The sequence below is a fragment of the Mauremys reevesii genome, linkage group 5 (genome assembly GCF_016161935.1).
Source record: "Mauremys reevesii isolate NIE-2019 linkage group 5, ASM1616193v1, whole genome shotgun sequence".
Taxonomy (NCBI): Eukaryota; Metazoa; Chordata; order Testudines; family Geoemydidae; genus Mauremys; species Mauremys reevesii.
In genome coordinates this window covers 131,438,533-131,451,882 of record NC_052627.1, presented here as the reverse complement: position 1 = coordinate 131,451,882, position 13,350 = coordinate 131,438,533, and the positions used below count along the sequence as shown (strand labels likewise).

The 13,350-nt window shown below is 45.5% G+C and overlaps 1 protein-coding gene and 1 long non-coding RNA gene across 2 annotated transcripts in view; both read left to right on the top strand.

Annotated features, from left to right (window-relative positions):
* The window catches only part of LOC120406881 (maestro heat-like repeat-containing protein family member 2A), a 282,231-nt gene that overhangs the window by 16,569 nt on the left and 252,312 nt on the right, over positions 1 to 13,350 (top strand). The window contains exon 13 of the mRNA XM_039542055.1: positions 417 to 457. Within this exon, the coding sequence (XP_039397989.1) occupies positions 417 to 457 (41 nt within the window). The remainder of the gene's footprint in view (positions 1 to 416; positions 458 to 13,350) is intronic.
* Positions 7,160 to 8,831, top strand: LOC120407104. The gene is made up of 4 exons (XR_005599790.1): positions 7,160 to 7,189; positions 7,882 to 7,908; positions 8,234 to 8,356; positions 8,772 to 8,831. It is a non-coding gene; the product is annotated as an uncharacterized LOC120407104 (long non-coding RNA).

Genomic DNA, 13,350 nt, shown 5'->3' with positions numbered 1-13,350 from the left:
TGAACAGGTTCAGTCTGCTCCAGTTCTCTCATCTGCAATGAGAAGGCTAAAATGAGGGATGGTCTTGTGATTACAACATGGCCATGGGATGGAGCTAGGAAATGTGGGTTCTGTTCCCAGCTTGCCACCAAAATTCTGATGTGACCTTGGGGAAATCACCTGATCTTTCTCTCTCAGCTTCCCACTTGTGAAATGAAGGAGTAATTAATGGCAACCTCATAGAGGTGCTGTGAGATGGAATTCATTCATGGCTGTAAAGCATTTTGAGAAGCTCAGACTGAAAGCACTATGGAAATGCAAATTATGATCAGCTGCATTCAACATTGGTGGGCACGTTGGAAATGGCTAGGTGAATAACATCAGCGGGACTCTCTGAAAGTCTGGCAGAATTCATGATATTCTCTTTCTTTCCCTAGTGAAACTCCCTACACCCCAGGGGCTGCTGGCACGACTCCTGGTGAGTAGACCATGAGAATAGGTTTTCTGTGGAATGTGAAGTGGGACAGTTAACTATAAAAATGGGTTTTCTAGCTAGATGCTTGTAGACAGGCTGAGGAATGTGTATGATTTGGATCTCTCTGTCTCTGCCCTCTCCTGAGACGCACTGTTCTGCATCCTCGTACTAGCTAGAATGCTTTCTTCTTCAGGAAGGCACTGCAGTAGAATCAACAACTCTGTTGTATGGTCTCCACAATGAGAGAGTCTGAACTATTCCCTCCTTCAGGACCACACTGGTATTGTGCTGACCAAACTTAGCCTGTTCTTTCTCTCTCGCTGACAGGTAGTAGCCTCGTCCCCTTATGCAGGAGAAGGACACGGATGTGCTGCCTTGCAGTTACTACAGGCCCTGCACCAAAATATCCATGTAGCAGTGGGTGAGATGTGGGGAGTAAAGATCCCATCTCTGCTGCAGTACATTGAAGGTAAAGTGCTAGTTAGGAGGAGTGCGGTCCATGGAGCATAGAAGGGAAGCCAGAAAATGCAGCTTCGTATCGACACGTGTTGTGCCATTCCTGTTGCAGTATGTGGGAACAGTGGGGAATTGAAATTGGGCTTCTAGGCCCTCACTTTTCCTTCATCTGGATAACTGAACCACTGGGCTAAATCTAGAGTTAAACCACTGAAGCCAATTCAATCCGGGCAGAATCAGGCCAGGAAGGTTTCAGCTGAATGGAAATTTTACAGCAGTTCCCCCCACACCTTTGCTAGGTTAATGTTTGGGAAGGTGAATTACACGTGAAGTTGGAGGTTAGTGAAATATTTTGGGGTTCCATATATAGTCTGATTTTGCAAACTGAATGTTTCTGAAAATTAAACCCCATGTTTACTTTCAAGGGTGATTCAATTAAAAACCCAGAGTTTTTCTTTCTGTAAGGAAACCTGAGCCATAAAAGCTAGGTTGGCCAAGTGGGTGCCCATGTAGACTCTAGGTATTGTGGGCCTAATAATGTCTTTCAGCAATTTTACAGTGGTATGAATCTATTGACCTCCTCAGTCAGTGTAGCTGCATCTACACTATGGGGTTATGCCAGCAGAACTCCAATGACGTGGTTGTGCCAGTGTAGTCTCTGTGGAGTCTGACAGACCCTACGTGGAGCACAAACCCGATATGTTTCTGATGAAGGTCAGACCCCACAATGTTCAAGTGGGTTTGATAGTCAAAAAGATTTTAAAATGAGCTGTATCTTCCTAGTTGTTGCTATACAGAGTCCCCAGTACTGCCTTGTGCCGACATTAAAGAAGGGTAGGTTAGAGCTGGACATTCAGAAATGGGGCCAGATTCTCAGCTGATGTAAATCAGTATAATTCCATTGACTTCAGTGAAGCTACACCGATTTACATCAAGTTAGGATCAAGTCCAGAATCTTTTATTATGCAGGAAAAGTTTGTATTCCCATTAAACCCAGTCTTCTGATGTGCTGAACAGTTTTCTGAGATGCTAAGTACCCTCAGCTCCCATTAAAGTCAAAAGGAATTGGGAGTGCTCAGCATCTCACTCCTGGTGGGTTGACTGACCCTGAATAAAAATGCCAGCAGGGTATATAACATGATACTTTCTGTTGGTCCAACAAAGAACGTTGGCGTAGGTCCCATTTAGCCTTGAAAGCCCAGGCATGTTACAGCTTGGCAGAGCAGGGGTTTTCGAAGGACTGATTGCAAAGGAGATTCCTGGGACGACTCTTCTTGCTAACCTAGCTGATATTATTGTTTTGCCTCCTGCTTCATAGGAAACACAGAGAATTCCCTGGACCACGCGCGGTGGGAGCGCATGCTGCTTCAGGTACAAGATGGCTTTCAGCTGTATTGTCACAGCCCTCCCTCCCCCCTCCAAATGTATCAGCTGGGGAAAATATTAATGATAAACTATTCATTCTAAGCAGAGCTGGTCAAACCATTTCATTTGCAACTTTTGTTCAGTGAAAACTGGCCTTTTTTATTCTCATGGGACACTTTCAAATTTTTTTTTTTTACACAAAACAAAACAAAACCTAACCCAACTGGAAAATGTTCAGTTTTTTTTTTAACTGAAGTTGATTTTTTTGGTTTTTTTTCATTTGCTTTCCTGTTTGTCTCCTTCCCCCTGCCTCCCCTCACCCCCCCGGCTTTTTCAGTCACAAAGTGGAAGAGGGGAGGAAAGGCCTGGGGACGAGGGATAAAGGGAAGGAAAGGGGGAAAACAAAGAATTGAATAATGGTCATTTTTTATTTTGAAAAGCAAAATATTTTTGTTTCTTTCACTTTTCATGTGTGTGTTGAAAAATCAAGAAAACAAAAAACTCCCACTTGCTTTGTGAAATGGACTTACCATTGTTCAACCAGCACTAGTTATAAATAACTCTGCGTTACCACTGGGAACAACACACAACATAACCAGAAAACCAGCATGCTCATGGTGCTAATGCACCACTGTGGGACATAGAAAGGATTCTTTTTTTCTCTTTGCCACTCAAAAGAAAATTTGCTGTGAGAAACCCCAAAAGGAAAAGAGACAAGACAGGGTTTGGTGACTGTATCTCAGGGAGAAGCCTTTCTGCTCAGAAAGAGCTCTTTGCAGCCTCGTGTAAATCCAGACAAGGAACACTTTGATGGCGAGTGCTGAAAATGAAAGGAAGGGACCTAGTGACAAATACGCCCCAGAAGGTTTGCAGTTCCATTTGGGGTTGGATTACACTCTGGAGTTCCCCATTCCAGATCCAGCCTCCTTTGAAATTCTTTGGGCTAAAAAATCAACTAAGATTAGGTTTTCTTGTGAGGTTTCTGAGATTTCCTGGCTGCTGTTCAAAATTAGGGCCTGAAACAGCAAAGTGCTGAAAGTTACTAACCTCTGGCTGACTTCAATGGGAGATGAGGGTGTGACTCCTGGTCCTTTGGGTGTCCACTGACTTAGGCTACAGGATTGGGGAGGGATAGCTCAGTGGTTTGAGCATGGCCTGCTAAACACAGGGTTGTGAGTTCAATCCTTGATTGGTCCACTTAGGGGTCTGGGGTAAAAATTGGTCCTGCTAGTGAAGGCAGGGGGCTGGACTCAATGACCTTTCCAGGTCCCTTCCAGTTCTAGGAGATTGGTACATCTCCAATTATTACCTTGGATTCCCTGGATCTGATCTCTATATAATCAAAGGGTGTCATGTAAAGCCTTTACTGGATACCTGTGTCACACGGCTCATCATAAGCATTGCACAGTGATTGGATGGATAATATATAAGGTGCTATGGTTCTATACTGAAATTGATGCTTTTAAGGTCTGTGAGTTCGGGCTGGTCACCAGAAAGTGATAAACAAGTTTCTTTCAGGCAGGAGATGCTTATCTGCCTGTGAGTATTTATTCACAGTGGATGCTAATCAACAGAGGAAAATTCTAATCAAGTGATTGTGAAGTCTCCAGAGGAGATTTGATACAAGAAAAACAAGCAAACAATAGGGGGTACCCTGTTTTCAAATGAAGACAATGGATGCGTGGAACTATATCTGGAGGTCCAGAGGTATCCTTCATCTATTGGACGAACTGACAGCTCCTTGTCTTATGAATGGAGGATGATCTTTGGTCTGGGTGTTTCATGCTGGAAGAGAGATTTGGGGGAGCTATCCTTTGTGAGACAGGGGAATATTTGGTTATCTAAGTTCAAGCTCTAGAAGTGTGTTAGGATTTTATTTTTACGTAACCATTTGTTTACATTAATTTTACTTGCTGCTTCTCAACTCTCTGATCTTTGTCAATTGAACTCTGCTTGTTTTCACTATAAATGTATCTAAGTGTGTGAAATGGAGCGGTGATGCTGAGGTGAAACTGGTAAGGTGATGTGTAGCAAACCTATGAATTCTGTGAGTGTCCAGTGGAACAGGGGCTGGACATTGTGGGGCTGCAGAGAGGGCTCGGCGGTTGGACTGTACCGATTGCTTATCTGTAGAAGGAGAGTGGAACCTGGATGGGGTGAGAAGGGCGTGCTTGTGTTTCCTGTGGCTGGCTGAGTCAGGAGCTAACACCTGGCAGGCACAGAGAAGGCTTTCTCATGCTAAGGGCAGGGGTAGTGAGGTACCTCACAACCTGGGGGACCCTCAGGAGGTGGCAGAATGGGTTCATAGCACTTCAGAGAAGGTGCCTGGTCCTTCGTAGTCCAGGGCCCTTTGCTCAAAGTTTACTAGACCCATCCTCCATCCACTATAAAATCACTCCTCAATGGTCAGATTTCTTGGCTCCATCTCATTCTCCAATTCACTGTTCATCTGGATTTGAGGACTGAGAGGAATCATCACACAAAGGTTAAAGAACAACAGCAGAGGAAATCTGGGTTGTCGATGTTTATAGTTCTCAATAGGGAAATAACCTTCCCATGACACCTGAATATTGGAAAGTTTACAAGAGAGAACAAGGAAGAAAAAAAACCACCAAACAAATAAACAAACAAACCCCCACAACAACCCCCAAATTCTTGCAATTAACCATCTGCTTTAACTCTCTTCTTTTACACTCAGTTCCTAAGAACATCTCTGGGGATGATAGACGACAGTGCCTGGAGCAGCCAGATAAGCCTTGAGTTGAACCAGCAGATGGCCAGCTATGCCAGCCCCTCCCTTGAGAAGGTTTGTTCTCTGTTAAGGCTTAGTTTCTAGTTAATTTTCCTTGAAATTCTGATTGGGGGGCTGCATAAGGCTTCTCTAAAGGCTTCATTACTTTATATTTTATTCTGCATATAAAATTTGTTTTTACTTGTTCCCTGCTCTCTTGCCCCCCTGCCCTTCCAATATTTGCTTGGACAGGCTGCTTGTCTGTGCTGCATTGTTGGTTCTCTGGCTGGGCTAGATGATGGGATGTTTCTGCAGTATGGGTGCTTGGACTTGGCTATCTTGTTCTTTCCTGAGTGTTGCTGAGCTGGGTCTGTACTGACTGGCACGTTCTGTTACTGGTATCTCAATGCCGGTCTCTTTCTTTCAGAGTTTCCTGTATAAGGCGCTAGGAACGTCCTTAGCAGTTTGCCAGGACCTGGTCCATATTAAATCACAGCTTCATCAATTTTTGACAGCAACAGATTATATGGAAGCCCCTGAGAGACAGGTGAGGACCCTGTCCCTCTCCCCGCTTTACCAAGTAACCCCTGAATGCTCCCTGTGGGGCTCAGCTCTGAGCTGGCCTGGGACAGATGCTATTTTGCTTCATATCCTCTTCGTTGCTGTTTCACTCAGCCCCCGCTGCCCACGGGTCTGACGCCTGACTGGCGCTTTACACTCCTTCAGCTGAAAGGAAGGGACTTGTGGGTTAGATCCTAACCAGTATTTTTCTTGGGTGACAGGGAGTCATTTCCATCCTCGCACTCTCTGCTGAGAGCCACTTGGACCTCACCCTGAACGCACTTCAGGAGTTTGGGGCTACAATGAGCAAGGTTACGATTCCTGGGTTCATCAGCCGCCTGAAGGTAAAGGAGCCAGGGGCTTCTCTCCAACTTCCTCTCCCTCTATAGCAGGGGCAGCAGCCCCGGGGTAGTGTCTGCTCTGCTCAGCTCGCATTGTCCCCCAGTGTGTGCGTTCTACGTGACGCCTGCAGTTAAGCAGAGAGGAGCACACTCTGGAGCTGGGGTTCTCTCAAATGATTTTTATCATCTGATGTCTCATGGCTTGAGCGCCCCTCCCATGCACAATGTGTGGGAACTACCTCAGTGGCTTGCATGGAAAAGCATTTAAGGTATTTTTAGCATTTTTTAATCCCAGTTAGTAGCTGGAAATGAGGAGGTGTTGCAAGCAACATGTGGCCAACCAACCTGCTTTAGGTAGACCACCAGTGGGCTACGGATGACAATTATGGAACCTGTGATTTAGAGCAGTGGTTCTCAACCTGTCCAGATTAGTGTACCCCTTTCAGGAGTCTGATTTGTCTTGTGTACCCCAAATTTCACCTCCCTTAAAAACTACTTGCTTACAAAATCAGGCATAAAATTATTAAAAAGTGCCATAGCACATTATTACTGAAAATTGCTTATTTTCTCATTTTTACCATATAATTATAAAATAAATCAACTGGAATATAAATATTGTACTTGCATTCTTTGTAGTCTGCTGTAAAACTAGGCAAATAGCTAGATGAGTTGATAAACCCCCTGGAAGACCTCTGCAGACCCTCAGGGGTACACAAGTAGCTCTGGCTGAAAACCACTGATCTAAAGGCTAGAGCAGGAGACTAGGCCTCTGGGCTTCCACTGCTGGCTCTGCCATTTACTCACTGTGCAGCCTTAGGCAAGACATTTAGCGCCTGATCTTGTACCCACCAGTGTCAATGACTAAGCTCCCGTGTACTTCACTGCTGTAGGTTCAGCATTTTAGGCTCTCTGTGTCAGAGTTACCTAGTGGGAATGATGGAGATACTAATATCTCCACGCCTCACAGTTATTATATTGCTTAAATACTTTTTGCAAGTGGTTTGAGATCTTTGGCTGAAAAGAGCTTTGCAAGTGCAAGCTGCTATTGCTGCTGTGAGGAATTCCTCGGTCAGCAGCAGATCAGAATTCCAAAGCAAAAGGCATCAGAAGAACTTTCTGATTGTCTAGGACTACCACCATGGGAGAAGAGGCCAGACTCGCAGCACCCTGATGCTGACCTACAGCAGCGTGGCTGTCCATGCTCCAAAAGACCAGCTTCTCTCCCGAGTAGAGGCAGACATCACAAAGAACATCCTTCTCCATTACAGAGCCAGTTGTCAGGTAAGAGCTTTTGCGTGATAAATGTCACATAACTCAAATTTAAACCTGTAATGGATGGAGCATGAGCTGTCACATGTTGTATCATTTTTGTTGCTCTTCTTTGTATTCTCTCTAGTTTTTCTATATTCTTCTGAAATTCTGTAGACCCCAGCTACACAGTAATTCAGATGCAGTGACACTCAGGCTATTCAGAATAACACTCTAACTCCTCATATGGATGTGTATCTAGCTCTATCTTTTGCTACCCAAGAGAGACTAGTGCTAGCCTGTATTTAGTTGATTTGCTCACTACTTCCCTTACCTCTTATCTGTCGTCTTGTTTGTCTGTGTGCTTTATTTCTGTTCCCCAGGTGCCTGACTGCTGGTCCTGACTCTCATCTCAATGCAACCTCTCCACGTCACTTTGCCATTCAGTACTGCCTTGTCTAACTGAGACTCTCACTTAGGCATTGCCAAAAACAGTTGAACCAAACTGAGATCTTCCAGTAGTTCACAAATGCAAATACTACAGAGGATGGCCCCTGATATTGACCTCTGCAAAACACCCTCTCTGGATACCTTTCCTGCCTTTTGGAAGATTTAACAATAGTGATTTCTCTCTGCTCCATATTCACCAGCCAGGACATTTTGAGGATGTGTGTTATGTGGGACTATCTACATTGCTAATAGCTGTTTTGCGTTTCGTTTTTCAGGTGCTGGGCATCACTGTTGCGAACAAGGTACATTCTAAATAATCTGCCCTCAGCTCTTGCATTTTCTGTACACAAGTTGCTTGTTTAAATTGCACAGAGCTTGGTTTCCTTGCTACATCAAGCAGGAGTCCTGGCTGCTCTGGTGTAAGTAGGCCTGGATTTATTTGATGAACCTGGGTTTTCTCTTCTTCTGAGGTGGGTGCAGAGCCAGAGTCCACTACCTTCTGGGGTCTGGGGACACCTCTCTCCTCTCCCGAGGCTAGATTTAATTCCTGATCTTTATCTTCTGGACTCTGGTTCTTCTCTCAGTTTCTCATCCACATCCTCTTGTTTCTCCTTCTGGATTATGTAGGACATGAACCTAAAATTAACCCTCATCCAGAATGTCATGGAGATTAGCTGTGCCATCTTGGAGACCAGAGACTCCCAAGAGTTCGAATTCTCATACAAACTGGAGCTCCTTGGCTACATGTTGGTGAGTGATTAGGAGCTTTGAGGACTGAAGTACAAGAGAGTTTGTTGTAATGTAATGAGACTGGTTTTCTGGGGAGATGATATTTTATCCATTGGCTGTGACTGTACTACTGCAGTCTCATGAGCTACCTGCATGGCACCCAGAATGCTGGGTCCACTCTGAGCTTGGCAGGGATGCTGACATATATTGTGGGCTGTAACTGGAAGGAATGGCTTGTGTCTTGTGAGTTCTCTTTCTGTCCTCTGTATAGCCTGCAGATGGCCCTACGGCCCATTTCTGAGGCAGAGAGCCTGCTGGGCACGGTGTCTGTTTATTCCAGGTCTGGCATATGGCCCTGTTTCAGGGTGTGAGAGGAAGGCCTCTCTGCCTTTCAAATCCATTTCCCATTTTTGATGTCCCCATTCATGCATTTCAGGACTTCATTAAAACGGAACCACTGGATTCCCTGACATCTCCAGTTCGCTACCAGGCAGTTCTTGCCATTGGACATCTGAGGTAGGCTATTTTCTGCCATATTTCCTGGCACTGTGATGCCTTCTTATTTGTTAATTCATGAAAGTCAGGTTGGGAGCAGTCTAATGCCTGCAGGGTTTGGCTCACCAGGGCCGCCCGGGGGGAGCAAATGGGGCAATTTGCCCCAGGTCCCGGGCCCTGCAGGGGCCCCCACGAGAGTTTGTTCAGGGCCCCTGGAGTGGGGTCCTTCACTCTGGGGGCCCTGGAAAATTCTCACGGGGGCCCAGTCTTCGGCAGCAATTCGGCGGCGGGGGGAACTTCCGCCCCGGGACCCACCGCCGAAGTGCTGGGCCTTCGGCGGCAATTCCCCGTCGCCGAAGACCCCAGGCCCCCTGAATCCTCTGGGTGGCCCTGTGGCTCACATGCTGCTCACCAGCAGGACTTCAGTTCTTAAGGATTTGAATGTGTCCATTTGGGGGTTTGTGCTCGAAAGACACAAGATTGGAGGTTGTGGGGCATGCAGTACAATGGAGCAGAGTTCAGATTGGGAGGGAGGTGTCTGGCTAGCTGGCAGGGGGGAGGAAGCTTGTGGGTTTCTCTAAAAGGAGATTTGAAGTTTTAGCTTTACTTCTAGAGGAGCCAATACTTAATAGAGGTGCAAAGTGAAGGGTTGTTTGCACTTGGGGTTCTAGATTGGGACAATCTCTAGTCATTGGACCCATTTCTTTTACTTGGAGGTGGTACTGAGTCTAATACATGACTTTTCTCTCTATCTTTCTTCTGCCAGCAAGCTCAAACCATCTCTGACCATGGAGGAAAATCATGAGCTCCTTGGTCAGTGCTTCAAAAGTTTATTTCCCCTTCCTCCCTTGGAGAAGATGAAAGAGGAAGACGGGACAGCAAAGGATGCTCTGCATATACAAGTACGTGACAACAATTCTCCTCCGGCACCATCCACTGTATTTCTGCCCAGCAGGCACTGGGTGATGGCAGTCACACATGGCCTCCCTGGCAAGGTTATGGTTAGCTTTCCCCAGCCCACACACACAAATGATCTGTGCTGAGCCTCACTCCTTCTTTTCTGGTTTCAGTCACTCTACGTGAGGTCCATGGAAGCCCTTGGCAAGCTAGTGGAGACTTTGCTGGAGGAAGAACCAACCGCAGACTGGTTCCAGAAAATGTTTGATGTGAGTAGACCATTGAACTGTGGTGGAGATTGTTTCTTGTGTTACAGCAGGGAAGAGTCAGAGATTTAGGGGGTCAAGCTTCAGTTGTGGAGGAATTTTCCACAATGGAGTGAATTTTAGGGAGAAAGCACCCAATTCTTCCTGGGATAAGCGGGCATGTGCCCCACTGAAATCCACGGAAGCTAGGCCATTTTATGCCAGGGCTGGATTGGGACCAAGTTCTTACAATGTCGTTGACACTACTTGGAGCGGCAAGAAAATCACCACTGCAGTAGCCAAATCGAAGAGAACCAGTTGAAACTGATCACTTCTTCTAAGAGGAATTCATGAATATTGAGTTAAGCCCTGTGTATGGAAACTCATTCAGAGGAAACTTCCTGTTCCTCAGACATGAACAGAATATTGTGAAGGGCTGAGGGGTGGGGAGTTTGATGCACGTTCAGTATAAAAATGAAGTTATAAAAGGAGCTGGGCTGGGGGGACTTCTCTGCTCTTATTCAAATTAATAAAAAGAAATGCTCCTCTCTGTCATTTTGCCAATCAATGTGGGAGAAGTTGCCCAGGAAACAGACCACAGCAGCAGACATCAAACAGCATGCAATGTGCTAGACAGCTCCCATCAGACAGTCTACAGCAGACATCACATACACGGGCCCAGATTCATCTCTCATGTAACTCCTTTGGCTTCAATCACCAGAGGTGAATCTGGCCCCTGGGACTTGTATATCTAAGGGGCTCTTCCATTAGACATGTGATTCCTTTGCTACATGGAGGTCAGATGCTTTGGAGAGGGATTTTAGTGACAATTAAACCTGTTTAAGAGGAACTTTTGGGAGGGATTTTCTGGTACTAACTCTGTCCATTCCCCTGCTCTACCAACAGCTCCTCAGGACATGGTTCAGTTCAGGGAAGGAGTGGGAGAGAGAACGGGCCTTGCAGGCCAGCACCCAGCTGCTGACTGCCTATCGAGAGAGAGTTCATAGCACAGTGAGTATAGCCGTACTCTTCCTTGAGCTGACTTCCCTGCTTACGTCAGATCTGACACTCAACGCAAATGCATGAAAAACTCTTCCAGGACAGCAGCTGGGATCTCAAGGTGACTAACATCCCTCTGCTTCCATGAGTGAGAGGTTTACACAACAATGCTGTGAGCACACTGCGGGCAGACTGCAAGAAGTAGAGGGAGACAACTGCCAAACTGATGGCTTATTCTATCATTAGATTCACCAAGTCAACAACGAAAGAGCTTCCACCCTAGTTAACAAGATGCCAAACATGGTCCCCTTTTGGCATTCCAGACCTTGGCTCCCATCTAAACATCCCTGTCTTGGAAGAGGTGGGAGGGATAGCTCAGTGGTTTGAGCAGTGGCCTGCTAAACCCCAGGTTGTGAGTTCAATACTTGAGGGGGCCATTTAGGGAACTGGGGTAAAAATCTGTCTGGGGATTGGTCCTGCTTTGAGCCAGGGGTTGGACTAGATGGCCTCCTGAGGTCCTTTCCAACCCTGATATTCTATGTCTAATATAGTGAGGGGTTACTGGAAACCTGATTCACCATATGTGGGGTTCACTGATCATAAAGGCCCAGATGCTTATCCCCAGGTCAATGTGAATCTCAGGTCTTCCCCAAATATCACGCTGTCAGCCAATCCTTAACTAAATCTAAGATTTATTGTTAAAAGAAAGAAGAGTTACAAATGGTTAAAAGATCAATATCCAGACAAGTGACTTTCCATGTTCATAGTTCAGGATCACAACAGTGATGGAATAAACTGCTGATTTGTAAAAGTCTCTCTGGAATCATCCCAACAGATCAGAATCCAAAGGCAGCTTAGATGTAAAGTCTGTTAGTTTTTCCAGGCATTTTCCAGGTTCTTCCAAATGATTATTTGGAAGATCTCTGTCCTATGGCTTACACTGTCCCTGTTCAACATTTAAGCAGTCTAGAGATGATAGGATCAGGCCCGAGCCTTCTCTTTTATAGCTATTCTACCAGGCTGACAAGCCTACCTCACAGAAATTGTCACAGAAGGCCCTTCCCCCAATGCGGATGGCCTGTTGTACTTTGCTTTGAAGATAATCTTCTATTTCCTGTGCATACCCAGTAAACTAGTTACATTCATTCACATAAGGTAATTAGCTGTTCTTCCATTATAACACAGATAGTTAAGCTGAAGATAATGTAGAAATGATTGGTTTCCTGAAGTGTCTTACATCTTTGATTTTAAGGCTAACTGAACACCTTGCACACATAATTAAGGCAATTAAGCCATGAAAGGGAATTAGCATCTACAAGCTAATTTAGTTACATTGTGAAACTTCTAACCGGGTATAGATAACCACAGACAAATACACTTAGCATCTATTGTTCATTTTTGAATGAGTTGATGATTGCTAGTCTAATACATCTCTTTGAAATTCACATGCACGTGAATTGTCTTGACACAGTAGAAGTGCCTCTTGTTAAGTTATTATGGGTCATACACAGGTTGACTGGTCTGCCAGTGTCACAAATGCATTCTTGGTTCTTAGGCTCCCAGGATGCTAAAGCTGAATTTCTATGTAATCAGCTAAGAACATAAACCATAAGAGTGGCTATCCTGGATCCCCCAGAAGAATGGTTCATCTACCCAGTATCCTGTCTTCTGACAGTGGTGGGTGCCAGATGCATCAGAGGGAATGAACAGAACAAGGCAATTGTCAAGTGAACCATCCCCTGTTGGACAGTCCCAGCCCCGGCATCTGGCAGTCAGAGGTTGAGAGACATCCAGATCATAGAGTTGCATCCCTGACCATGTTAGCTAGTAGCCAGAGATGGACCTATCCTCTGTGAACTCATCTCATTCTTTTTTGAACCCAGTTATACTCTCAATGCGTCCCTGCTTTCTGGTCCCAGAGTTCAGTGCGGTTCTCTGTTCTTCATTCTTTATGCTAATCCCTATTCCATCTTTCATGCAGTTGAGGCATGCGGAGTTGTCTCTGTTCTTCATTCTGTATGCAAATGGAGATGTCTTAATCTTGTCACCCTTGTCAGGAGGCGTCTAGGTATGTCTCCCCAAACCCTTCATTGTTCTCTGCAAGCCTTTTCTCTGATCGGTTTTGGTTCAAACAGAGATGGGAATTGGGGGTGTCCTTCATGAGTCACACAAGCTAGATACTGTGCCCTGGTTCCCCAAAAACACAGAGCTGACTGGTATCAACAATAAAGATGGCAAGTGAAGTCCAGTACAGCTGGAGAACGTTCATTCTTCATTCTTTTTTAATTAGACTCAGGAAACTTTTCATCAGTTTGGATCTCTGATTGGAGCAATAGCACCATACAGCTGTGATTCACTGGCCTCGTCTCGTCAGTGGGT